General features: G+C 41.7%; 1 protein-coding gene across 5 annotated transcripts in view; it reads left to right on the plus strand.

The window, feature by feature from the left end:
• The window catches only part of CDH17 (cadherin 17), an 88,917-nt gene extending 63,190 nt beyond the window's left edge, over nt 1-25,727 (plus strand). For all 5 annotated transcript variants that reach the window (XM_027561540.1, XM_027561538.1, XM_027561539.1 and 2 more), the window contains 6 exons: nt 10,376-10,620; nt 15,038-15,168; nt 17,862-18,101; nt 22,284-22,400; nt 22,538-22,651; nt 24,889-25,727. In XM_027561540.1, the coding sequence (XP_027417341.1) occupies nt 10,376-10,620; nt 15,038-15,168; nt 17,862-18,101; nt 22,284-22,400; nt 22,538-22,651; nt 24,889-24,989 (948 nt within the window). In that variant the 3' untranslated portion in view covers nt 24,990-25,727. The remainder of the gene's footprint in view (nt 1-10,375; nt 10,621-15,037; nt 15,169-17,861; nt 18,102-22,283; nt 22,401-22,537; nt 22,652-24,888) is intronic.
• The last annotated feature ends 1,803 nt before the right edge of the window (nt 25,728-27,530 follow it).

Raw genomic sequence — 27,530 nt, forward strand, 5'->3', positions numbered from 1 at the left:
TGTGTCACTTCCCCAGCTCGTGGATGTGCTCACTAACCCAGAAGCTCTCTGAATGCCTTACTCTGGAGGTGTTTATTGAGGCTTCATCATTTAGACATGATTGATCATGAACTCAGTCTTCAGCCCCTGTCCCCTTCCTGGGAGGTGGAAGGGGTTGTGCTGAAAATCCCAAGCTTCTAACCATGCCTTGGTCTTGGTCTGGTAACCTGTTCCCGTCCTGGTTACCAGGAGCCACCAAGAGTCACCTCATTAGAACAAAAGGTGTCCCTGTCACCCAGAAAATTGCAAGGGATTTAGGAGCTCAGTGTCAGGAACCAGAGGAAAAGACCAAGATATACTTTTTCTATGAATTCATATGCCGCAAGTGATGCTTGGGAATAAACACATTTTAGAACTGCTGTCCTCCCTGTCTTTACCGCCACCCTGAGCTCTGGCCTATTGAGTGATAGATCAGCATATTCTTGAGACCAAGCAGGTATCAGGAGCCAGGAAGGCTATTTCTCTGAGCCCTGCCAGACTCATCAATAACTCTCCTGAAATTGAAATTCAGAGGTTTGTTTTGGCTTTAATGTTTTTTTGATACAAATTTTGTCACTTCTTCATTATGGCTGGTCCTTTTGAATTCTCAGTACATGATGTATTTTTAAGCAGCTAGAATATCATGTGGAAAGCTAATGTGCGTTTTTTTCTCATCACTGATTATTGATGAAAATGTTAAATGTCCCCGGTCTCAGCTCCTTTCCTTCAGCACTTTATCTCTGCTTCCAGGTTGAATCTAAATCATGGGGTTGACCTTTCAAGCAGCCATGTACAGAAGAGGGATTGTGGCATAAGTGGGTGTTTTCTGCCTACCTGATGAGTAAGGTCGTGAGGGTCTCTTGACTTGACTCTGCAAGCATAGCCCTGTGTAGTGAAAGACAGGGCACATGGTTTGACAAAGCTTGTTCTTGATTAAACTCTGCTGGTTATCACTTGCTAATTTTAGTATCTTCGATTTCTAATTTTTTTCCTGGAAAATGTGGTTCCGTGTGTTTTCCTGGTGTGAAAGTTAAGCGGACTGACTGATAGCAAGCTGTTACTTCCATTCAGTAAGGGTTGAAGGAACACTGACACCGTCTCCTAACGGGCCTCCCTGCCCTGGTCAGATTGGCTCAAATCCACCCCTCCCCTAGCGGCTCCCAGAGTTAACTTCCTCCAGTACAAGTCCCACCTTGTCAGTCTTGTGCTCGCCGCCTCTCTCTGTTCATCAAGGATCAGGTCCCAGCTTCCTAGCTTGACGTGTACCATCTTCTCCATCACCTCTCTCTTCTCTCAGGTCACACATTCTGTCCTGCTAACTCCCGCTGCTCCTTATTTGCAGGTACACCATTTCGTTTCTGTATCCCTCACCCCTGTATCCCTCACCTCTGGTTTCTTATCTCTCACCTCACCTCACCCTCACCTTTCCGTGAAAGGATCGGAAAGCCAGGGAGGGGACTTAGGACCTGTTTGATGTAAGGATGAGGTGTGTGTCCTCTGCCCGAGCCCACAGAGTGCTGTGCTGCTTGTCTGAGCTTGGTCTTGGCTTGACCCACAAGGAACAGATTGACGCATCCTTGGTCCACATGGCGGGCTTGCTCTGGGGGCTGTTGGCTTCCTGCTCCATCTACCAGACTTTTAGTTTGATGGCCCTGCCCTCCTCCCCTGAGATGATGGGTGGATCCCTGGGAGTCAGACGCTCCAGGGTGCACACATCTCTTCCCAACTCCCCTGGGTGGGAAGCCCTATCCCACCATGAGGTCTTGACCAAGAGGTCATCATGGGGTCATACCCTGTAGGCACTGGATGCTTATTTCTATGAAAATCCTCTCTTTTTACATCTCAGCTGGATTACAAAATTTTATACCCTGCATTTTAACAAGAGCCAATTCATTCTCAGATGACCTTGAGTCTTTACACATAATTCTTTCTCTTTCATATGAGGAAATTTTCTGTCTTACTTCCTTTTGAACTAGCAATTGGGTTGCGGATATTGTGTGTGTTTGTGTGTTCATGGAGGAGAGAGTTTCTAAAGAGTGAAGATTTTCTCCAGAATCTCTTTCCCACTGGAGCCTGCAAGGGCTTGAGAAGGACCAAGACCTTCTCATTTTTGTATTTCCTGATGGGTATACTATGCACACTGTCAGGGAAGTGATGAGAAGCAAAGAATGCAATACAGTTCCTCTTCTCAGACAGCTCATGGTCAGTAAGGATCTGGAATAGAGAAGCAAACAATTAGGATCCTGAGTTAAGTCCTATAAGATTACAGAAGGCATGGAGCTCATCTATTTGGGGATACAGAGTGGGATTTAGGGAAGATGGTATGCAGAGAACAGCACTGAGCCAACTTTGGACTGATGGGGAGAATTTTTTCAGATGTTGAGGGAAGAGTAGGCTGAGCGAATGCAGTCATGTGTCAGCTTTTCCTCTTTATGAAAGGAAAATACCATTTTTGTTTAACTGATGAGAAACTGATATAAACTAAAGTTAAAGAACTGACAGCTCCCCAAGAGATCCTGGGTCCTCCAGGCCTGGAAGAGTGAATAAAACAGGGCAGTTCCCAGAATCTATAATGTGCTTTTTGAGCTTTTCTCTGGTTCCTTCATCTTTTTGAGGTCATGGATACCTTCGAGATTCTGACAAAAGCTACATAACCTCTCCTGATGAAAAAATTCATGTATGCACAAACATCAAAAATTCAATGGAGTAAGTTTAAGGATCAAATTTGCTTTATTAAATAATTCATAAATCAAGTGTCATTCCATTTAGCAAATAGAAAGGAGCTCCACCAAGCTGTAGCAAAGGAAAGATTTTTAAAGGTAGAATGGGAGTGGAAAAAGGAAATTATTGGCAAAGAATGTCTTGTTTCAGACAAGGTTGCCCTCCTAAAAGGAACAAAAGGGCCTACTGGGTTGATTACCTCACTAGGGCCGACCAGATTCAAGACTGACTGGTTAAAGTTGCATTCCTGGGGCAGGGATTGAGAATGCAATAAGTCAGGTATTAAGTTTTGTTGCTGACATGGGGTTTAGCACAAGTGATTCCATTTTGGGCCTGTTGTTTCTTTAAAGTGTGTACATGCTCAGTTGTGTCTGACTTTTTGCAACCCCAAAGAGCCCAACTCTTTGTGGACTGTAGCCCGCGAGGCTTCTCTGTCCATGAGATTCTCCTGGCAAGAATACAGGAATGGGTTGCCATTTCCTTCTCCAGGGGATCTTCCCAAGCCAGGGATCGAACTCACGTCTCCTGCGTCTCCTGCACCGCAGGTGGATGCTTTACTGATGAGCCACTGGCGAAGCCCTTTAACAGTTTCCCCATTTTGATCAGATTCTCACTTATCTGAGAAATGTGATAAAAACTTGAAGCATTAAATGCCACTATCAGATACTGCTCTTTAGTTCTTTCTTCTGTTGATCTTCTGTGTGATATTCACAGGTCATAATGGTTTTTTTTTTTGTTTTTTTTTTCTACTTAATCCCTGTGATATTCACAGGTGTCAACTGCAGGTTTAGAGTTTTTAAGTTGGTCATTCTTTCTGTCCCCTTTCTGATGTTCTTAGTCTTAGTGAGACTTGGTAGTGAGTGGTTGTGAGCATGTATTTAAAGCTTTTGAGAGAATGCAGCACATGAGAGAGAGTACTCTGATTCTAACAAGCAGGATAATTCCTTGTGTTTGGAGTGTACCTTTGAGCCATGGCCCCCAAGACCCAAACCAATCAAATGCAAATAATTCAAAGAAAGACTCCATGGCAGGAGTCACCCTTTGAAGGCAAGTGGCTTGTTCAGTGATCTGATGATCCTGAATTTCTGCTGCCCCGAAAGTGTTCTCCAGGTATGGCAGGTGGTGTTGGCTACAGCATAGACATCTCCTTGCTCACCTGAAAGAGAATCAAGGGCTATCTTATATCAAGAACAACTTTGGCCAGAAAGTCTTAAGATTTTTGTTGGGCAGCTATTGCTCTAACAGTGAATTTTTCAATATTTTCAAGAATTAAGGAAAGGTTCCTAATCATATTCTGGTTTACATGCACTCTTAACCAAGGAGGGCTTCCCTGGTGGCTCAGACGGTAAAGAATCCACCAGCAAATCAGGAGACCTGGGTTCGATCCCTGGGTTGGGAAGATCCCCTGAAGAAGGGAAAGGCAACCCACTCCAGTATTCTGGCCTGGAGCATTCCATGGACTGTATAGTCCATGGGGTCTCAAAGGGTCAGACACGACTAAGCAAAATTCACTTCACTTAAGGAGAATGGACCGGCTAAAGAAAGGGAATCCTGAGTCATGAATACCTCTTGACAATTCCTTTCTAACTCATTTACTGATGTAAATCCAGGGAGTTCAACCAATGAGGTGTCTCAGTTGGTTTGTGAACACTCAGGGGCGCAGTTAGATAACCTAGGAGACGTTGCCTGATGACGATGTACCAGCCGTCTAGGTACATACAGAGAATGATAACCATCACAGACAAAAATAAATGCTGTCAGGACACAAATCGCTTCCATCGAGGCAGCACTGTTAGTGGGTTCACTCGTAGGGATAGTTAGTTGCATATGCCTGTTCAAGTTAGATGTCAGTTAGGTTTTCTCCCAGCCCCAAATCCTAGTTGTTTTAAATTTCAGAGGCTGCCTCCCTTAGCGACAGTCTGGGAGATACAGATGGTGGTTTACCTTTCCAGGCCAATGCCAGAGTGAAGGAAAGGGAAGGGAAAAAAAGAGAGTTTCATGTTCAGCTGAAGTATGAAGTGTTGATCTGATGTCCTGGAAGGGAGCATCTGCCGCACTGTCAGCTGCCTCTCTTCCTACTCAATCTGATTTGGAGATTCAGTATTTTTATAAAACCAGATGTCCGGTGGACCCCTCTTCAGCTGTGAGATGTGTATCTAAGGTTTAAGACTCTAAAGTTTGGCTGCCGTGTGGGGAGTAAGGAGGACCGGGCAGATCCCTTCCAAGGAGGTTCAAGGGCAGTCTTTGTTCTCACCGATTCCAATTCAGAAAGGTGGGAGACAACTGAAACATTAGCTTGGAGAGTTGTAGCCGGATATTTGAGGAAACTAGAAAAATTCAGGATCCAGTCCAGTTTATGGGTATATGTGTGCATGCCAAGTCGCTTCAGTCACGTCCGACTTTTTGCAACCCTATGGACTATACCTCGCCAGGCTCCTCTGTCCACGGGATTCTCCAAGCAAGAGTCCTGGAGTGGGTTGTCATGCCCTCCTCCAGGGGATCTTCCTGACACAGGGATCAACCCTCATTTTTTGTCTCCTGCATTGACAGTCGGGTTCTTTATCATTAGCGCCACCTGGGAAGCCGAGTCTAACCTGCTGTGCTGTGCTTAGTCACTCAGTCATGTTCAATTCTTTGTGATCCCATGGACTATAGCCTGCCAGGCTCCTCTGTCCATGGGGAATGTAAAGGTTCAAATAGAATTTTTCTCTCTACAATTATTCCTGCTTTTTAAAAAATTCTTTATAAGGATAACCCCAGTAAAATAATTTTTTTTGCATTAAATTTGGCTTGATTATTTACATAAGCACAGCAAGAATAGTGATTGACCATGTAAGCTCATCGGAGAAGGCAATGGCAATCCACTCCAGTATTCTTGCCTGGAAAATCCCATGGATGGAGGAGCCTGGTAGGCTGCAGTCCATGGGTCACTAAAAGTCGGATATGACTGAGCGACTTCACTTTTACTTTTCACTTTCATGCATTGGAGAAGGAAATGGCAACCCACTCCAGTGTTCTTGCCTGGAGAATCCCAGGGACGGGGAAGCCTGGTGGGCTGCCGTCTATGGGGTCGCACAGAGTCGGACACGACTGAAGTGACTTAGCATAGCATAGCATGTAAGCTCATGCTGGAATCTTCAAAGCAAAGTACTCTCTGAGTCTATGCACATCTCTCTCAAATGTGACAATCCAGTCCAAGCCTTACCAATGTAATCAATGTTTCCAAATGTGTTCCATTATGAGGAGAACAGATTCTTATTGAACATATGTGAATGACTACCTATATTGCCATGAAAAGAATATATTGAGAGTTTCTGAATTCTGGAAAGATCACCTAGAAAAAAAATGTCATTTTTGTTTAAAAAGGTATGATTTATCGATTGCTGTAAGTCATAGATAACTTAAAAGAAAACATTTCTTTAAATCTGGAAAAACAAAACATTAAGAAATATGTACTGTATTAGAACAGAAAGTCATACAAATTATAATCAACCTCCTCAGTTTATTTAGTTCAATGTAATTAATACTGGCTCTATTTTAATCTGGTTTTTCTGTTATTCTGGAATTCTTATCCAGTTTAGTTTTATGATTTTAAAATGATCAGATATTGTAGAATACCTGTCAGAGTCCTTTTTATGGATTTCTCTGAAGATGAAATAGTTTTGTAGGAACATTTCTGCAAAAGCATCAGAATAAAATAATTAACTATCTGTAAATGACAAAATCCTTAAAATGTCCATTATCAAATATCTGATAAGAATTCATTGTAATGGAATTGACAAGAAAATTTGGTAATTTTTGCAATGAGTAATGTTTAAGATAACTAGAATTATGACTGATAACATCATACCAGGAAATAATAGATTTCCAGGAATCTTGTACAATTTCTATATTTACATACCTGTGTAAATATAACATAAAGAAGGTTTGGACTTCCCTAGTGGTCCAATGGACATGGGTTCGATCCCTGCTCTGGGAAGATTCCACACGATACATTACAACCACGCACAACTGCTAAAGCCCATGCACTTTAGAGCCCATGGTTTGCGTGAGAAGCCTGAGGACCGCAACTAGAGAGTGGCCTCCGCTCGCTGCAACTAGAGAAAGCCTGTGTGCAATGAAGACCCAGCACAGCCAAAAATAAACACATTTTTTTTTAAAAAAGAAAAAAGCCTGAACACTCAAATCATTAAAAAAAAAAAAAAAAAGTCTTAGTATTACTTGTTTGACAAAGTTTTCCATGTAATTTAACATATCAAATAATCTTAATTAGTGGAACATCTCTCTTTTTATAAGGAGAAAGAAAATGTCTTTTCTGATTTTTCCAAAGTACCTCTGGAAAATCCCAAAATTATTTCCAGGCCAAAAAGACTTCACTTAGAATTTGATTTTGGGAAGTTCTGTCAAAAAATTCAAAAGATTTGGACACAACTAAAAAGGATCACAGATCATTATGAAACAATACTTAATTATCCAATTAATTATTTCAAGAGCAAATGCAGTAAGTTACGTACTTCTGAGCCAAATTTTGCTTTTCTAATGTTGAGACAACTCAGTTTACTTAAATAATCAAAGACATGATAATAAAGATATAAAGCACAAAAAGTTATTTTGATAAAACACAAAGTCTTTGCTTTCTAAACAGATTTTTTAAAGATTAAAAAAAGCTTTTCAAATTTCTCATAAAGAGTAGATCTTTTTTATTAATAGATCTAATAAAATTTGTCCTTTTAGCAGATGAAATAAAATTAAGTTTTAGCTTTTTTTTTTTTTTTTTTTTTACGTTGTGCTCTTTATTGCCAAAAATAAAAACTTTCAAAAGACAACTACTGTTAATAAATAACCCTTCCTTTCTGTACTAGATTTCCGGTTTTCTCCAGGCTTCTCCTGCCAGGTTGCCTAATTAACTGTGTTGGGTGTGTGCCTACCTACAGGGCTAAGGGTCAAGGCCAGATCTTCATTAAGGTCCTTGTCCTCTCCCCTGCCCCCACCACACAAATTAAATCATCTGGCCATTGTTGGTGAAGATTGAAACTGATGGGTAGAGAACAAAATACAAGGTTTACTGGGGGGAAGAGGGGGATAGCCTAGGACTAACACTACTCTTAAGAGGTTCTCAAATTCAGGACACTTGAGAATCTGAGTGAAAGGCCAATAGGGTGGCCAAGGCAGGGACTGGAAGGGCGCTCGTGCAGCCTGAGTCAGGATTCAGAGTCAGTCCCTACACACGAGCCTACAGTGGTGAGCACTCCAACTCATGAACAGAAAGGGTTCGAAGTAAAGAGCTGAAATGACCCAAAGGTGAGAGTCCAGCTCAGTGGTTGTCAACAGGGGAGCCCTATGGCCCCCGAGGCACACTGGGAGACAGGGTGGAAGGAGTGTTTCAGGGAGCACTGCTGCCAACCTACAGGAAGGCCCAGGGATGCTAAATGAAGGGGAAAACTGTCCTGCCGGCAATGGCAGTGGCGCCCCCGGTGATCTGTAACCGATCGAGGCTGGCATGGACCTACCCCTCCCCGATGCTGCCTTGCTAATTGGTACTGAAGGCTTGCCAAGAAACTTGAGCAACAGCTGTCCAGTGCCCAGGAGCCAAAAAGAGTCTCAGAAGAGACCTGAAATCCAACTGTTTTGCTCAAACAGGTGAGCTGCAGCTAGTTTACGGTGAGGACGTCACTCTGGATCTCGTGGCTTAACTGGGTCTGTAAATCACTCAGCTTCTTCTTTAATGCAGAGAGGTTTTAGCTTTATGTAAGAATATTTTAGTATTTAAACTTATTTTAAAACTCTTGAAATAACAATTAATTTTTTTAGCTAACTTGACCGCACAGGATTTCCTCTTTTTTCCTCTTTTTCTTTCTTTCATTCTTCTTTATTTTCTATGTCCATAGTTTTCCCTTAATTTTTCTCCTTCCTATTTTAAAATAACTAGAGAAAAAAACCACTTTTATTTCCCTCAACAAAATATATTGCCATACCTCATACCCTTTTTAACCAAAAAAAAAAAAAAAGCCTCCCAAACAAAAAATACCTCCTATTTTCCTTGCATACACAATTATTTCTTATTGTTTTAAATTACATGAGTGACTGAGCTTGCACACGTTAGAATTCTTACACTTAGAAGCCTTAATTTATAGTGAACACTTGCTAAGCAATTATGAACTGTTACCCTAGCATTCTTTAGACTAGCAAATTTATGAATATATTTCATAATTTTTAGAAAAATATGCTTCCTCATAGTAAACATTTTTAATGTGGCACTAGCCATATATACTAATAGATCCAAATATCTTTAGTTCCTCTGCAAAAAGAAACCAAAGTGGGTAAAATTTATGTTCAGTAATTAATGTTTTAGTATTTTATCTTACTTAGAAGTGATCTAGATGTTCAGTGAACTTCTGTGGAGGGGAGCAGTAGGAATTACATGAGTCCTGTAGTCTTTTTTGGATACCTTTTATATCTCTAATTTTTTATCAGGCTTTTGCAATGAAATTATTTTGGAATTTTGAAGTCTTTTGGAGGCTTCTTCATGCCAATTAAAATAGGTATTCCTTGCTTTTAAGTGCTCTTCTTAAATGTTCTTGTCTAATTGGAACATTCCTCTTAATGGCCGTTGTAATTCTCCTTATGGAGAAGGCAATGGCACCCCACTCCAGTACTCTTGCCTGGAAAATCCCATGGACAGAGGAGCCTGATGGGCTGCCGTCTATGGGGTCGCACAGAGTTGGACACGACTGAAGTGACTTAGCAGCAATTCCCCTGAAGACTGAAAGCAGTTTGCTAGGAAACTTAGCAGCGTTCGGAGTTCAGCCTCCATTTCTTTCTGCTCAGCCATGTTTGGGGCCCCAGTTTGATGGTAACCATACCAAGTTCTCACGCACAAAATTCTAGGTTGTCTTTAGTAAGGTTTTGGCCATTTTGAGGGGTAGGTATTTATAGTTTCTGAGATAGTTTTTAGATGTAAAATGAGCAAGTATGCTCTAGTTTATGCTAACCTCTCCCACCCGCCAAGAGTTTAAGTTCTTTTATTTTGAAATGCGAATCCTGAGGTTTCTGGGAAATCATTCTCCATACAATCTGGTTGCTGCCGTGTCCAGCTCTGCAAGCCCATGGACTGTAGCTGCTTCAGCCTCCTCTGTCCATGGGATTCTCCAGGCAAGAATACTGGAGTGGGTTCCCATTTCCTTCTCTAGGGGATCCCCTGGACCCAGGGATTGAACTTGCATCTCCTGCATTGGCAGGTGGAATTCTTTACCACTGATCCACCAGGGAAGCCCCACACCATGTGGAAATCTCTGTATAAGCATTTCCCAGTGACTTCTGAGAACTGTCTTGAGAGAATCAATAAATTTCTGATGAATGAATGAATTATCCCAGGATTAAATAAATTGGAGGAGTGCTGTACTGATTCCCTCTTCTAGGAGAGTCAGAACACACATTAGCATATTCAAAGTCCTGGTAAGTCCCATAGCAAAAGCTTCTCCATGGCTCTGCTATCCAGAGAAAGAGGTTTTTGCTGACACTAGATTAAGAATGGATGCTCTGTCAGAGCGTTTTTTAGGGCGCCTTGGGGAGGGGGCGGATTTTAAGGGAGTTAATTATCCCCCAATTGATTTTCCTTCTTTTTCCCCCTGTACAGCCTCTTGATTTTGAAACAGTAGCCATTCATAATATTGTAGTCCAAGCAGAAAATCCTGAGCCTCTGGTGCCTGGTGTACAGTATAATGCCAGCTCTTCTACTACCTTCAGACTGACGGTGACAGATGTGAATGAGGCCCCGCAATTTTTCCAACAAGTATCTGAAGCAAAAGTCAGTGAGGCTGTGGCTAAAGGCACAAAAGTGGGCAACATGACTGCCAAGGATCCGGAAGGTCTGGACGTCAGGTAGAGAGGAGCTGTGCTGGGAAGCTTGGCTGGGTGCTGTAGTCACGGCCCATGGGAGGAGGAAGGGCTGGGGGGCGGGTGGGCAGAGAAGCTGGCCTGACTTGAGGGCTCTCCCCTAAAGGAGCAGCCAGGGATCTGAAGCTGTGTCCCAGTGTGCTTGGTGAATCTGCCCTTGGTTTCGGCAGGTGCCAGTCACCTTGGGGGCATCGGGGAGCATCCAGACTTGGGAGTGGGAAGCAGGTCAGATTCCAGCCCAGCCTGCCTACTTCAGGTCCCAGCTGAGAGCTGGGGAGTCCAGGAGGTGGGGCTGGACCAGTCACAGGGTCAGGGTCCGGAGACAAGCTCCAGCTCCTGAGGCAGATGGGCGTTCTAGACAGCAAAATAAAGCAGAAACCTGACGGGGTGGACTCAGCCACCTGAGAGGGTGAAGGGAACCTTCTCCATGAAGAGTTCTTCAGAGCAGGTCCAGGGCAACAAGATTCACTCCGGAGCTCAGCCCTGGAAAGGTGAGTATGTGGGCTAAGACGGTTAGACAAGATGTGTAAGTATTTCCATTTTAGTAGTTCTCATTTGTTTTTCAGGGTGATAGAACCCACACAGATTTTCCTTAAATATATGCAACAATAATAAAAATTTCCAAGATAACAGATGTATGTGTATACATCCATGTCTGTATCAATACCTATAACCTTCTTAAGATCATCTCGTTAATAAGCCCAAGGACAGGACTTGATCCTGGATCTTTTGTTTCTATTGTATAACATCAGCCCTACTGTCCATGGCATGACAAATATTTTAGCATGGCTTAAAACCTATGCAAGTGATTATGAATGTTATGAATGACAATTCCTTAAGTGTCTCTAAATATTTGAGGGGAGTCTTGCCTTCCACTGAGTGATCCTTTTGGTACCTGGAATCAGTTTCAAGACGTTTTTCTGATTGTCGGAGTAAAGTTCCCACCTACTATTTTACACTGCAAGCATGTATCAACTTTCACAAAGACAGATAAGAGAAAGGAAAGAAGAGATGTGTTGTACTGGATGGTTAGTGTAGATACTACTGTGTACGTCAGAGTCACTAAGCCTGATGGGGCACAAAATGTTCCTAATTTTACAACAGTTTACTCTTTAACAAATGCTCCCATCTCCTTCATGAGAATGCCATGAGAAAGTCATTGGTCAAGGGCAAGTGAGTAAAAATTTGAGTTTATGAGTGGAGAAAACAAAGTTATTTAAGAACATTCCTCAGATGTTCATTCTTTCATCTGAGGAAATGATGTGATGTATGTACTATTAAGTTAAAATCAGGAAGATGAGAAGAAAGATAATGTCCTGGCAGAAACAAATGAAAAGAGTACTTCATGAATGGAGAGTAATCAATAGTTGAGATGCTAGGAGTAAGTCAGTTAAGATTTAAGGATAACTCCAAAGCTGCTGCTAAAACCTGAGCAATTTAATTCTCTGTCTTTTAGACCCACAAACTTGGAATCCATTAGCACCCAATGGATCCTAATCCAATCTATCAGTAAATATTAGTGATTCTTTCATTGAACTATATCCAGAATTGACCTGCTACTCATCACTTCCTCAGTGATCCAGGCCACATTATCAACTCTTCCACCCCACTCACTGCAATGAGAGTGGGTCTTTAAAAAAGTAAAATCACGCAACTCCTCTGAAAACCCTCCAGAGGGTTTCCATCTCACTCAGAAATCCCGACTACATCAGTTCAGTTCAGTCCCTCTGTCATGTCCGACTCTTCGTGATCCCATGGGCTGCAGCACGCCAGGCTTCCCTGTCCATCTCCAACTCCGGGAGCTTGCTCAAACTCATGTCCATCGAGTCAGTAATGCCATCCAACCAAACACAGGCAATTATTAATTCACTGCCCATACACAGAGCCTAACACAGTGCTTGGCATATAGAATATTCTAACACTGGGAAAAAATTAGTGTGAACCAACAACATTATTACTTTTTAATCATTCTCCTACTCCCAGACATGTAGGTTGTTTCCAGTGTTTTTTAACTTATAGAAAATAATTCGTTTTTAAGACTTCTATTAAATTGTTTCTTAATTTGGAGAAAATTTCCAGAGGTGGGGTTTTTTAAAATTTAAAGATACAGACATCCTTATGGCTATGCGCTTTGTTCCCAAAAGGCTGTAGCCATCTGTTTTCCTTTGGTTCTAGACTTTTCTCGCTCAATTTCACCTTTCATGCACCTACCAATGAGTTCCACTGAAAACACAAACATGACTAGGTCACCATCCCATGCCTGCCCATCGCTTCCCACGACCCAGCTCCTTCCATCCCTTGAGCTTCATCCTTTGCCATCCACTGTGCCCTATTTTTATCCCTTCACTACTGGAATGTCTGATGCCCCCACATCCTAAGCTATTCCTTGGCCTCTCTGCCTTAGTTCCTGCAATTCCTTCTGCTTAAAGCATCCTTCTTTTTCTCGCTTTAGTTAATGTCTACTCTTTCAGATGTTTCAGAAAAACATCTATTTCTGCTTTATTGACTATCCCAAAGCCTTTGACTGTGTGGATCACAATAAACTGTGGAAAATTCTGAAAGAGATGGGAATACCAGACCACCTGACCTGCCTCTTGAGAAACTTGTACGCAGGTCAGGAAGCAATAGTTAGAACTGGACATGGAACAACAGACTGGTTCCAAATAGGAAAAGGAGTCCGTCAAGGCTGTATATTGTCACCCTGCTTATTTAACTTCTATGCAGAGTACATCATGAGAAACGCTGGACTGGAAGAAGCACAAGCTAGAATCAAGATTGCCGGGAGAAATATCAATAACCTCAGATACGCAGATGACATCACCCTTATGGCAGAAAGTGAAGAAGAACTAAAGAGCCTCTTGATGAAAGTGAAAGAGGAGAGTGAAAAAGTTGGCTTAAAGCTCAACATTCAGAAAACTAAGATCATGGCATCCGGTCCCATCACTTCATGACAAATAGATGGGGAAACAGTGGAAACAGTGGCTGACTTCATTTTTCTGGGCTCCAAAATCACTGCAGATGGTGACTGCAGCCATGAAATTAAAAGACGCTTACTTCTTGGAAGGAAAGTTATGACCAACCTAGACAGTATATTAAAAGCAGAGACATTACTTTGCCAACAAAGGTCCATCTAGTCAAGGCTATGGTTTTTCCAGTAGTCATGTATGGATGTGAGAGTTGGACTATAAAGAAAGCTGAGCACAGAAGAATTGATGCTTTTGAACTGTGGTACTGGAGAAGACTCTTGAGAGTCCCTTGGACTGCAAGGAGATCCAACCAGTCCATCCTAAAGGAGATCAGTCCTGGATGTTCATTGGAAGGACTGATGTTGAAGCTGAAACTCCAATATTTTGGCCACCTGGTGAGAAGAAGTGACTCATTTGAAAAGACCCTGATGCTGGGAAAGATTGAGGGCAGGAGGAGAAGGGGATGACAGAGGATGAGATGTTTGGTTGGATGGCATCACTTACTCAACAGACATGCGTTTGAGTAAACTCCAGGAGTTGGTAATGGACAGGGAGGCCTGGCATGCTGCGGTTCATGGGGTTGCAAAGAGTCAGACATGACTGAGTGACTGAACTGAACTGAACTGAACTCTTTCAGGAGAGGGTTCCCTGGTGCCTCAGCTGGTAAAGAATCCGCCTGCAATGCAGGACGCCTGGGTTTGTTCCCTGAGTTGGGAAGATCTCCTGGAGGAGAGCATGGTAACCCACTCCAGTATTCTGGCCTGGAGAATCTCCACGGACAGAGGAGCCTGGTGGGTTGCAGTCCATGGGGTTGCAAAGATTCAGACATGACTGAGCAACTAAACACAGCACAGCTCACTTTTTCAGAAAGTCTTCTCTGATTCCCATTACCTTATCTGGAATTCCACATGGACCTGACAATCATCACACTAGAATTATCTGTCTCTGTCTTCTCCACTGGCCTGACAACCCCCTTTGGTAATTTCCTCTCTTGGTCCACAGCCTGATGTTTGCTATCTCTCAGCAGATGTCTGTTGAATGAAGAGTTCACCGTGCCTCTGAGTATTCACCTATTCACATATATCCACCAATGAGTGTTCACGTTTTCTTAGAGGGCATGGTTTTAATGGACAATTCCAGGTTGTTTTATTTGAAAAAGAAGCTTAACTTTTTTCACTAGAGGTTGTGACTCTACCTTTAAAAAAAAAAATTAAAACAAGTACAAAAACCACTTTGTAGGGATGAACAAATCCTTCTTTTGAAGGCAGATGGTAGGCAAACAAAGCATTAGTAATATTAGATTATGCTTCTTTATATATGTTGTCAATAGTCTGCAAGGGACAGTGCTGATATAACAGCGTAGAGGTGCATAAACTATCTCCACGTTTTCATGCAGGGTAACGTGGGCTTTCTTTCGCTCTTTTCTCTTACTGAAGTTATTCACTGAGAGGCGACAAGAGAGGCTGGCTAAGAATTGACCCCGCCACTGGTGAGATCTTCAGTGTGGCGCTGCTGGACAGGGAAGCTGAAAGTCTGTATCGGGTACAAGTGGTGGCAACGGAAGTAGGTGAGCCAACACAAATACGGAAAAGGTAACACAAGTGATCAGGGGCTACGTCAACAGAAGTGGGAGGGAAGGCGAGGTGAGTGGGAAACTCCACTGGGTTGAACGGTCAGAATATCTGCCAGTGGAGAAACAAGAAGAGGACAAACACGGAGGGAAGGGTTCACCCCGCCTTGGCTGTGTTCTGGGTGAGAACCCTCGTGACTGCTGCGGGGCTCTTTCCGGCCGGGCTGCCCCTGGGGCTGGCAGGGCTTCAGGGCTGCTGCTCCCTCTGTGGGGTCCTGCAGGGACCACGGCTTCTAGGAAGGTTCCTGTGACCCCACTGAACTACCCCGCCTTCCTCCAAAGTGGCTGTGGGTTTCTCCAGGGAGCGGGATCAAACCACCATGTAGTATATAGAATTATATGGTGGTGGTGGTTTAGTCGCTAAGTCTTGTCCGATTCTTGTGACCCCATGGGCTGTAGCCCACCAGGCTCCTCTGTCCATGGGATTGTCCAGGCAAGAATACTGGAGTGGGTTGCCATTCCTTCTCCAGGGGATCTTCCCGACCCAGGAATCAAATCGGGGTCTCCTGCATTGCAGGCAGATTCTTTACTAACTGAGCTATGAGGGAAGCCCCAGAATTATATAATATATAGTAATATACCTGCCTGACTTACCAAAAAAAAAAAAAAAGAGAGAGAGAGAACTGAACAAAGTATGACTAAATAAACACAGATTTAGAGCAAAGAAAGAAACTTTCAAAATGTAGAGCCCAGGTTTGGGAGTAGGGGAATGGGGAAAATTCCAGTAGGTGGGAATCATGAAAATGGTCCCTGTCTGTAAAAAGCTGAAGAACAGCAAAGTACTGTAGTCATGTTAAACCAAGGAAGCTAGACCCGCAGATGTGTGTGCTGAATCTGAAATGGTTGTGGGTGAGCGCACGGACCTCGCTGAGGTGGGTTGGGGACTCTCTCTCTTGCTTCTAGTTAATGTGCTTCTAACACATACCACTATCACACTCTACACATTTAACTCTTGATTTTAAAAGCTCCCGATTTAATCAGCAGAAAGTTTCTGGTGAAATCTTTGTGCTCTGCCTTCTGCTAAAATGTACCGTGGGGTCAGCACTTCACTTTGCTGCTGCTGATGCTGCTGCATCACTTTAGTCGTGTCCGACTCTGTGCGACCCCATAGACGGCAGCCCACCAGGCTTCCCGTCCCTGGGATTCTCCAGGCAAGAACACTGGAGTGGGTTGCCATTTCCTTCTCCAATGCATGAAAGTGAAAAGTGAAAGTGAAGTCGCTCAGTCGTGTCTGACTCTTCGAGACCCCATGGACTGCAGCCTACCAGGCTCCTCCGTCCATGGGATTTTCTAGGCAAAAGTACTGGAGTGGGGTGCCATTGCCTTCTCCTAGACGTGTCCTAAAGCCTCTCACAGTTTAGAAGTGTCAGGAATCAAAAACAGGGTTCAAAACTCTGCCCGGTGTGCAGTTGTTGGCCCTGGACTGATCCGTGTCGATGAAATGACTTCAAGAACCCGGTAGCTCTTCCTCCTTTGGTTATGCAGACAGCTGGCAAGAAAAGCAGGCAAATAGAATTTACAGGAATTGAAGCGGGCTGGAGTCAGAAATTGTAGGAACATCAGGGAGAATGAGAACCATCAGCGTCACTGCTGTACTGACCGTCTCCTTCTAAGCACTTACCCCTCACACAACACTATGGGGAGGGATTATTATTGATTATATTTGATGTATGAAGAAACCAAGATACTGATAAGTAACCCGCCAATGATCACACAGTTACTAATTGTTCAGGCAGCAAGGTCAAAATTTTTACCATGGTACCCCAGCAAATAACATTTGTACAGCTCTGTACAATTTTCTAAGAATACTACATGTTGGATCCTCATATAGTCACATTTTACAGCTGAAGAAATGAGACTTAGAAAAGTTTTTTTTTTTAATTTATTCATTTATTTTTGGCTGCGGCACTTGGACTTCTCTAGCTGTGGTGTGCAGGCTCAGCTCGGTAGTTGTGGAGTGCAGGTTTAGGTGCCTTGCAGCTGGTGGGATCTCACTTCCCCGAGTAGGAATCAAATCCTCACCCTCTGGACTGGAAGGCAAAGTCTCAACCACTGGACCACAGGGCAGTCCTGACGCTTAGAAAACTTAACAACCACACCTAAGTCAGTGATGAGGAGCAATTGAAGTTGTGGGCTCTAGAGTCAGATCTCTTGAGTTGGAAGACTCTCCACTGCTGTGTGACCTTGGGCAAGTCACACAACTTCTCTGAGCTCCAGTCTTCTCATCAATAAATGCATGCAGAATTGTTTTGAAGTAACATGTATAAAACATTAGCACATAATTCTTGGGGGTGTGCGTGTGTGCTCAGTTGTGTCTGACTCTTTGCAATTCCATGGACTGTAGCCCGCCAGGCTCTTCTGTCCATGGAATTTTCCAGGCAATAATACTGGAGTGGGTTGCGATTTCCTCCTCCAGGGGATCTTCCCGACCCAGGGATCGAACTTGTATCTCCTGTGTCTCCTACACTGGCAGGCAGATTCATAATCCTTAGTTATTTTTATTATCAAGACTTTTAAAGCAGAAAATGAAACTAGGTCTGAATTGTAAAATTTTTTTTAGGGAAAGGAAATATCTTTTCTGATTGAGAGAATGAGAACAGACACCGTATTTCAATGATTCAATTCCTTAGGTGGATCCTACTTGAGCTCCACGGCGCAATTCCACCTGACCCTTACGGATGTGAACGACAATCCCCCACGGCTGGTCAAGGAGTACACAGGCTTGTTCTTTTGCTATCCCCCCAAAGCACCCGGAAGTCTCATTTTTGAGGCCACCGATGATGATGAACTGACATTTCGGGGTCGACACTTTACATTTTCCCTTGGCAGCGAAAGCTTACAAAAAGACTGGGAAGTTTCCAAAATCAATGGTGAGTTGTCAAAAGAACATTGAGAAAAACACTGATGGGCGATGAAATGAGTTTTTAATTTGCCTTGGTGTGTGTGCAGCACTCAACACAGAGCTTTCTTCCCCGCTCCAGAAAGGAAGTTCATGCTGTGGAAACTTGCACAGGCAAGCTCTCCAGAGGGTTGAAAGCCCCCAAGGTTGGGAAAAGACAGATTGTTAACACTCAGTGTCCCCTTTGGTGTAAACGAACAGTTGGACAGTAGTTGGTGTACATGAATTGTTTTCCAATCAGAGCAGCATTGCAAAACAACCAGTGGCAGCTGAGAAACAGATTTTGTCATGATCTTTTAAAAACAGCTTTATTGAAACATAGTTGACATACAATTAACAGCATATATTTAAAACATACAGTTTTATAAAAGTTGATATAAGTATGTGCCACTGAAGCCATCAGCACCATCAGGTAAGACGACTCCACCAGCTCCACCAGGTTTCTTCATGCTCTGTTGCAATCCCTATTTTCCACCCCACGCTGTTCATCCCTCAGTCAGTTCAGTTGCTCATCATGTCCAACTCTGTGACCCCATGGACTGCAGCAGGCCAGGCTTTCCTGTCCATCACCCCCAAGTAACCACTGATCTGCTTCCTGTCACTGTAGATTGGTTTGCATTTTCAAGAGTTTTATGTAAATAAAATAACAGCATGCAATTTTTTTTGTTTGGTTAATTTCACTTAGTATACTTATTTGGAGATTTCACCGTGTTATTGCATATATCAACACAGCACTCATTTGTATTGCAGAGGAGTATTCCATTGTATATCATGATTTATTATTCGTTGACTTATTATCACTTAAATTGCTTCCATTTTTTGCCATTTCAAATAAAGCTGCTATGAACATTTGTGAAAAAGTACTTTGTAGGAGCCTGTGCTTCCATTTTTCTTGGTTAAATACCTGGAAGTGGTCATATGGTAGCTATATGGTCAAATTTTAAGGGGATATAAAATTGCTTCCCAAATAGTCTGTAATATGTTACATTTCCACCAGTGAACGAGAATTCTAGTTGCTTAATATTCTTCCCAATGCTTGTTATGCTCGGTCTTTTTAATTTTAGCCATTGTAGTGGGAGTGTAGTATTTCATTATGGTTTTAATTTACATGGCCCCAATGACTGATGGTGTTGACCAGCTTTTCATAAGCTTATTTGCCATCCATATATCCTCATCAGTGTAGTGTCTGGTCAAATACTGTGCCTGCTTAAAAAATTTAGCAAAGGTTTGACTTCTGTTGTGGTCTTTGTCAGATATATGTTTACAAATATTTTTTTCCGAGGCACTGTTATATTTTTATTTTGTAACAGTACCTTTTGAAGAGCAAATTAAGTTTTTTTGATGAAATCTAATTTATTGATATTCTTCCCTTATAATCTGTGACTGTTTTGCATATTCTTTAAGAAGTTTTTGCCAAGATCACTAAAGTTTTCTGAGATTTTTTTTCTTCCAGAGGAAAAGAAAGCTATGGTTTTAGCTTTTACAATTAGCTCTATGATCCATTTCAAGTTAATCTTTCTTGCATGTATGGTAAATGTCAAGGTTCATTTTTTTTAAATATGGCTAATTATTTAAACACTGTTTATTGAAAATATCCTTTTCACATTGAATTGTCTTGGCAGCTTTGTCAAAAACCAAGTGACCACATATACATGGGCCTATTTCTGGATTCTCTTCTGTTTGATTGAGTTCTTTGTCTATAGCAACACCATAATGTTTTGATAATTTCAGCTCAATAATAAGACTTCAAATCAGGTAGTGTCAATGTCCTCGTTTTGTTCTTTTTCAAATTTATTTTGCATATCTATATAATTTTTCGAATTAAGCTTGTCTGTTTCTACCCCCAAAACCTATGCTGGTTGTGATTGAGATAGTATGAATCGGTGCTTGAATTTGGGGGACAATTTAAATCTTAACAAAACTGAATTTCCCAATCCATGAATATGATTATGTCTCCACTTATTTAGGTCTTCCTAATTTCTCTGAGCAATGTGTTTTAATTTTTTAAGTATAGTTTTACAGAATTTCCCCTGAGCACTTCATATTTTTATGCTGTTATAAATACTTAAAATTTTTAATTCCAGCATATAGAAATATAACCGATGATTTTCTTATACTGATCTTGTAGCGTATAACATTGCTGACTTCACTTGTAAGTTCTCTCTCCCTTGTTTCCTTACATTTTCATAGTTTTTCTACATGTTGTCTGTGAATCATTATAGCTTTATTTCCTTTCCAATCTGGATGGCTTTTTATATGTTTAGCTTGCTTTCTTACTGGTTAAAATCACCAAGACAATGTTCAATGAAGGTAGTGAGAGAAGAAACAATTCGGCTTCTAATCTCAGGGAGAAGGCATTCAGAAGTCTCTCACCATTGGGTTTAAGGTTAGCTATAAGTTTTTGTAGATGTCCTTTATCAGAGTGAGGACTTTATCTTTTACTCCTAACTTGCTGAGAGGTTGTTTTTTTTTTTAATGAAGTATGATCCTAAAAATTTCAGGTGTTTTTTCTGCATCTGTTTAGATGATTGTTGGTTAATTTAGGTTTTTGTTGTTTTTGTCTGTTAGTTGGTGAAATATTTCAGTCAACTTTTGTATCTTAATTCAGTCTATTCCTGAGATAAGGCGTACTTGATGGTGAAATATTAGCATTTTTATGTGATTGGATTCAATTTGCTGAAATTTTAAGACTATTTCTGTCTATATTCATAAGGGATATTGGCCTGTTTCCCCTTATAGTGCCTTTGTCTGATTTCGGTATCAGAGTAGCACTGGCTGCACAGAATGATTTAGAAAGTGTTCTACCTCTTCAATTATCTGGAAGAATTTGTGTAAAATTGCTTTTTATTTTTTCCTTCAAGTTTGATAGAATTCACCAGTGAAGGCTTCTGACTCAAAGTTTTCTTTGTAGGAAGTCTTAACTATAAATTCGATTTCTTTAATAGATAAGGGACTACTCAAGTTATAGATTTATTTTTGGTTGAGCTTGCTAGTTTGTGTCTTTCAAATGATTCTCTATTTCAATAGATTTGTCAATTTATTGGCATGAAGTTGTTCATAATATTTTATTACTTTTAATAATTACAGAGTATGTAGTGATATCACTTCATTCTAATATTGGAAATTTTTGCCTCTTTTTTGGTCTTGATCAGTCTGGCTAGAGGTTATTAATCACACTGAACAAGCTTTTGGTTTCATTGATTTTGCCTTATTTTTTGTTTTATATTTCATTGCTCAGATCTTTATTATTTCCTTTATTCTTCTTATGTTGTTTTTAACTTGCTTTTTGGTACTGCTTTTATTCAGATGGAAACTGAAGCAATTGAGAATTTTTTTCTTTGTTAATGTGGGTATTTGGTGTTATAAATTTATCTCAGTGTCGTATTAGCTGTATTCCATAAAGTTTGATGCGTTTTCATTTTCATTCAGTTCAAAACACTTTCTAACTTCCCTTTAGATTTCTTCTATGACACATGGATTATTTAGAAGTAGGGTATTTTGTTCTCATATATGTGGGGATTGCCCACATCTTCCTGGTTACTGATTTCTAATTTAATTCCATGGTGACCTGAGAACATGTGATTGGGGTACTTTTAAACTTACTCAGTTTTTCTTTCAGTACTTTACAGACATTGTGTTCTGGATTGTATTGGTTCTTCTTTGTTCTTTTGAGTATAATATCCTTTTTTCTCTGGATATCTTTAAGATTTTCTTTTTCACTAGTTTTCAGTAAATTGAGTATTATGTGTAATTGTTTATTTTTCTTTTTCCTGAGATTTGCTGATCTTCTTGGATCTGAGGATTTAGAGTTTCCATCAAATTTGGAAAAACGTTAGCAATTACTTCTTCGAATATGCTTTCTAATTCAGTGTTTGTGACCACTTTATGGAACATAACTACCAGGAGTAATGACAGCCTACTGCACTTGGTGTTCGTTTCTACAGCGAAGTCAGGAATTGAGAATTTGATGGATGCTTCAGCATCCTTTTTAACATTATGGAGGGTACCTGTGGAGTGGTGATACTTGGGGTAGTTTAACTCACACTTTCATCTAACCATTCATGTACGAGGCAGAGATGAGCTTTATTCCTGCTCATCCAGGGGCCCACAGTTGTGTTTTCATGTCAGTCATTTTTTTCCCCTATTCTGACAGGAACTCATGCCCGCCTCTCCACCAAGCACACAGGCTTTGAGGAGAGAGTTTACAACATCCCAATCCGCATCGGTGATGGTGGCCGGCCACCCTTGGAAAGGACTGTCTCTTTGCCAGGTAGATATTTTGCTGCAGGCAACTTGGGATAATGTTGTCTCTCAATATGATAATTTGTGAGAATTCTTATCTTTAATACAGGATTCCTCAATTGTTTGCTTGAAAATTTATCTACCAAATATTATTCTGTTTCTCAGTTACTTTCTGCAAGTGTGTGGAAAATAGGTGTTTCCAGCCAGCGGCTCGCATGCCTGGGATACCCCCAGTGGGCATGGCAGTTGGTATACTCCTTGCCACCTTTTTGGTCATCGGTGAGTATAATTTCTCAGATTCAACGATTTCTGTCAGAAACATGAGCTCACATGAGGGTCTGACTTCATGGGCTGAGCTGGGGCTGCTCAGATGGCAGCCTGGGCAATAACCAAGCACACAGATCACCAGTAAACCTGATCAGGAGTTACTGCTTTGGTACTACCCTCCACCCATCACTGCCTTGCTGGTTAGTTTAAAACCAGCAAGTTTAAACCAGTTCATTTAAAATCACATAGGTGGCTTTAAAGAATAAATTATTGTATCTCACGCTGAGTCACCAAGCTTTCATGCTGAAGGGGAAATAAATGCAGTAGCTGTCCCTCTGCTATGCGTCAGGCACTGTGCCTGGTGGGAGACACGGTGACGGACATAAGCGGATCTTTCACTCACAGAGCTTAGGGCCTAGCCCGCCATTGTTGGAATAGGTAGAAGCTAGGACGGGGAAGCCTGGTGGGCTGCCGTCTATGGGGTCGCACAGAGTCGGACACGACTGAAGCGACTTAGCAGCAGCAGCAGCCTTCCAGTGGAGACGCGGGCGTATCTGAAGGACCTGACATGTTGCAGAACTCCCCCTTTTATGTTTTTGTGACTGTGGACCTTGATTCTTTATTAACTCAGAATAATTCCACTGCATCGCAGGCCTCACTCTGCCTTGGCCCCTAGACAGCAGAGTTCCCTGTCTTCTTTTTTGTAAACAGCTCAGTGTCTACTGTAGTCTTTAGCCTCTTTTCAACAGGTGTTCTCACCGCAAATTACGTATTAGTAGATACTTCATCAGTTCACATGCACCTGAGCGAAGGAGTTGACACAGTTTCACATCCTTTCTCTTTTAAAGGAAGAGCTGGGGTTATTCTAAGTCTCTTTCATTGTTCTTTTGGTGATTCGTAGCTCTAACAGGGATCTCATTTCCTCATACCCTCCTGTTTGTATTCCTCATTATTATGACACAGAAAGGCCTTTGTGGCGTGACCATGGCCCATCCTAACATGTGCATAGTAGTAGTAATGTTAGTCGCTCAGTTGTGTCTAACCCTTTGCGACCCCACGAACCATAGCTCGCCAGGCTCCTCTGTTCATGAGCTTCTCCCGGCAAGAATACTGGAGTGGGTTGCCATTCCCTTCTCCAGAGGACCTTCCCAACCAAAGGATCGAACCTGGGCCTCCTGCATTTAGGCAGATTCTTCACTGTCTAAGCTACAAGGAAGCCTAATATGTGCATGGTGACCATCATTTCTCTCTGACAACAGTTTGGTACAAACATTTTATGCTAATTGAGCTGGCTTTTGAGGTTTACTCACTTACCAAACTCCCCCCTACCTCTATGCCTTTTCTTATTCTATTTGTCTTCTCATCTTGAAAGGATTTTTGGGTTTGCATGCCATGGTTTTCTAGCATGACCATTTACTCTCAAAATTTTACCACAAGTTAAAGATTGGATGAGTTTGGTGATCTACAGACAGAAGTAATAGGATCTTGTAGTTTCATATCCTTACTTTTTTTTCAAAATAGGAGGATTGGGATTATTGCAAGATTCTTAATGGGCCTCTGAGCATCCAGTCTTTTCTGCCATTATTCCTCCTGTGACCCTAATGCCAGATTAATTTCCTAAAAACAATAGGTCTTTAGTTCACCTTTTCCTTTTCCATATAGGTCTCTGGTTTGTAGTACACATTTAGTGCTAAAACGCACAATGTAATTTTGCAGGAGGTCAGAGATGAGGGAAAGCAGAGAGGTTAGGTAGTCTACTCAAGCTGGAGCCATGAGGAAGGTGCAAAAGAAAATGTGATACTTGGTGAAAGTAGGCTTTAGGTAGATGGACGAATCCTAGAAAAGCTCTCTGGTTGTTCTCATTGGCCTATTTCCTCCAGGGAAGAAGGACTGGAATCAACATCTATTGGCTGCGTCCAGACTTCAGGAACTCTGTCAGATGCTCATATGGTCTTCAGGGTAGTGCAGGCATAAAGTCCTATATCCCTTGACAGAGGCCTGGGGAGAGCCATCAGCTTAGATATAACTTGGGACTTGTTACACACTGACAGCAAGAAAAGTGATAAGCGTACTTATCCAAGAAAACCCATGCTTAGAAGCCCTTAATCACCATGACAACGAAGCTCTGTTGACCCACTCACAAAATGAAATTTATGAGTCATTTTTTCCTACCAGGGTGCTACTTTATAAATGAATGTGACAGTACATTGTAAGATTTCATCTATTTGACTCTGATTTTTCTCTTTTAGGCATAATTTTAGCAGTGATGTTTTTCCGGATGAAGAGGGATAAAGGCCAACATAATGCTGAAAGTGCTCAGGCATCTGAAACCAAGCCTCTGAGAAACTGAATGTGAAAAAGAATGTTTGAGTTTATGTACCAAGTGCTATTTCAGTAACATAACCATTTAGTCCCGTATTTTTACTTTTCATCCAACATATGCACTGGAAGTTTTACAGATAAACTCTCTTGTCTTTCAATATTTTATTACTTTTAGATATTTCATGTGCTATAGACATTAGAGATATTTTCCCATTTCTCATGACACTTTTCTACTCTGCAAAAGTTGTAGCTATTTCTCCAAACACAAAAATGTGTATTTTTCCCTCTTAGGGAATGAGGGGCTGATGAAATAGTCTGTTTATTTTTGCTTCCTCAAGAGGTTTTATCAGTCACCCATCACAGAGCTTTCTGGATTCCATTTATGCTTTTTTCTAATTCCATCCCATGTCTCCTTCCACCATATCTCCTTTGGTATTTCACTAATTTTAAAACATTTGTTGGACAAAAGAACAAAGCAGAGTCTCAGGAAGAAAAAATAAAAGGGCAGACCTGTCCCTCAGTTTGAACAGAAACTCTTGATCGTTTGAAGAGGCCTGCTTCACAGACCCTGGTTGCAAACACCGGCCACTCACCATGTTTACTCACCACCTCCCATGCTCGTGTGCTGTGCCCACTTCCTTTGTGTGTATATTAATAAAGTTTTGGTTATTATATATTTAATGGTGAAGGAAAATAAGGAAGCATGAAAGATGTAGTGACAACAATCAAGAATAAACATTGGCTGTGGCTTTGTTTGTTTCTTGGATTTCTTTGGTTCTGCTTCCTGATTCTTTGCATTTCTTGAGGGAAGGACTAGCTAGCAGTGGTTAACTATCGTTAGTCAAAATTACCTCTCACGTAGAATCAACCCATAAAGAGGGGTCCGCAATGAAATAAACATTCACTGTGCTTATGATCATGGATTGGGATGTTCAAGGCAGATACATGAGAAATTTTAAATTTTTAAATAAGAAAACCTTAGATTTGGAAGCACTTCTAGGACCTGGGGCTGTTGTCTGGCTCCCGATTTGAGTCTTGAAAGCGTTCAACATTACACAGCCTCTCAGAATTTTCAAGAATTTTGGGGAAAAGAACTTGTATCTGAAAAGGCACTCCTACACTGATGGCTAAAGCAGGCCATGGAGTTCTGTTTTTCATAAATAACCCTCTTTGTGGGCTTTTATTATATATTTTTGAAAGCAAAAAAGTAAGACAAAAGAAATTATGTAAACTCTAAGACCTCAATATTACTTTCTTGCATAATGTTATCCTGTGCCCCAACATAATACTGAGCTTTTGTACCTGTTTTTTTTTTTTTTCACACAAGACTCATTGGAAGTCTCATGATGGGTGAGGTTCTCTCTTGTCTCACCAAATGCTGAAAGACCAAACAAAAGAAAACAAAAATCTAGGAGCGCCAAAAGCAAATTTACTGCACAAATTTTACCCCAGCCTAAAGAATGGTCTAACTCCTCAGCAACTTCTCTAGGAAGTTTTCTTGTGTGTTTTGGACCAAGGGTGACTGTGATTTAGGTCACTTAAAATTGCATCCTTGTTGTTGTTCAGTCGCTCAGTTGTGTCTGACTCTTTGCGACCCCATGGACTGCAGAACGCCAGGTCACTTTATCATTCCTGAAAGACAGCAGTTCCGTGGCAGGTCTGCTCAGGCACCCCTCCTGCCTCAGTTCAGGGTTGTCCTCTCTGGACCAGTTTGTATCACCTAATAGTAGACTGATCACACATAACCATCAAAAATCTAAAATCACTGCTTTTTCTCATCTAAAACCACTGATTAGTATTCATGCTTTTTCCCCTTGGTGGGCCCTCCGTCTGAACCTTCTACTCCTTTCATGACCAGATCCTACCCATTCTTAGAGTCTTCAAGACCAATTTAAATACTGGTCCCTTTGGGAAGCCTTCTGTGAGGAAACTACAGACACCTGGCCACCATCTCATCTAAACCTCTACACTGTGGTGAGGAAAATGCCAGGATCTATTCCCTCTGCTGGTGAGAGTGGTTCCATTTCCACTGGAAGACATCTTCCCCTCCCCGTTCCCCAGCTTTTCCACACCCCGTCTGTATAGTTTAGAGTCAACTTCCTGTTTTTCCCCATGTCCCTAGACTCACTTCTAGAATTTTGTTCAAACTCTCAGAAAACAGCTCTCTTTAAGTACAATTTGCAAAACTAGGCGAAAATAAGCTTAGAGCATTCTAGTCACCATAAGAGGTAAGCCTGTCTCAGAGCAAGGACCACAGAGAGTTCAGAGGAGACTTTGAAAATGCTGAGTGCCTGCTCCAGCTCTGTCTGAGGGCAACCTTGCTCTGGACTTTCTTATCCTGTGAGGCGGTATGTCCTGTTTTACTTAAAGCTCAGTGGAGTTCTGCCCTGGCAACTAGAAGAGTGGGTGTTTGTACCTTACTTGTGGACCTTCTGTTCCACAACTGGAGCGCGTTTGACCTCCCCAACTAGTCTGGGGTTTCTCTGAATCCTTTCAGCATCTCTCTGACAAGTCTTGGCTCATAGCGGCTCCTCCATAAGTTTTTAAAGAATGAATACATGAAACAGCT

The sequence above is a fragment of the Bos indicus x Bos taurus genome, chromosome 14 (genome assembly GCF_003369695.1).
Source record: "Bos indicus x Bos taurus breed Angus x Brahman F1 hybrid chromosome 14, Bos_hybrid_MaternalHap_v2.0, whole genome shotgun sequence".
In the NCBI taxonomy this organism is placed as follows: Eukaryota; Metazoa; Chordata; class Mammalia; order Artiodactyla; family Bovidae; genus Bos; species Bos indicus x Bos taurus.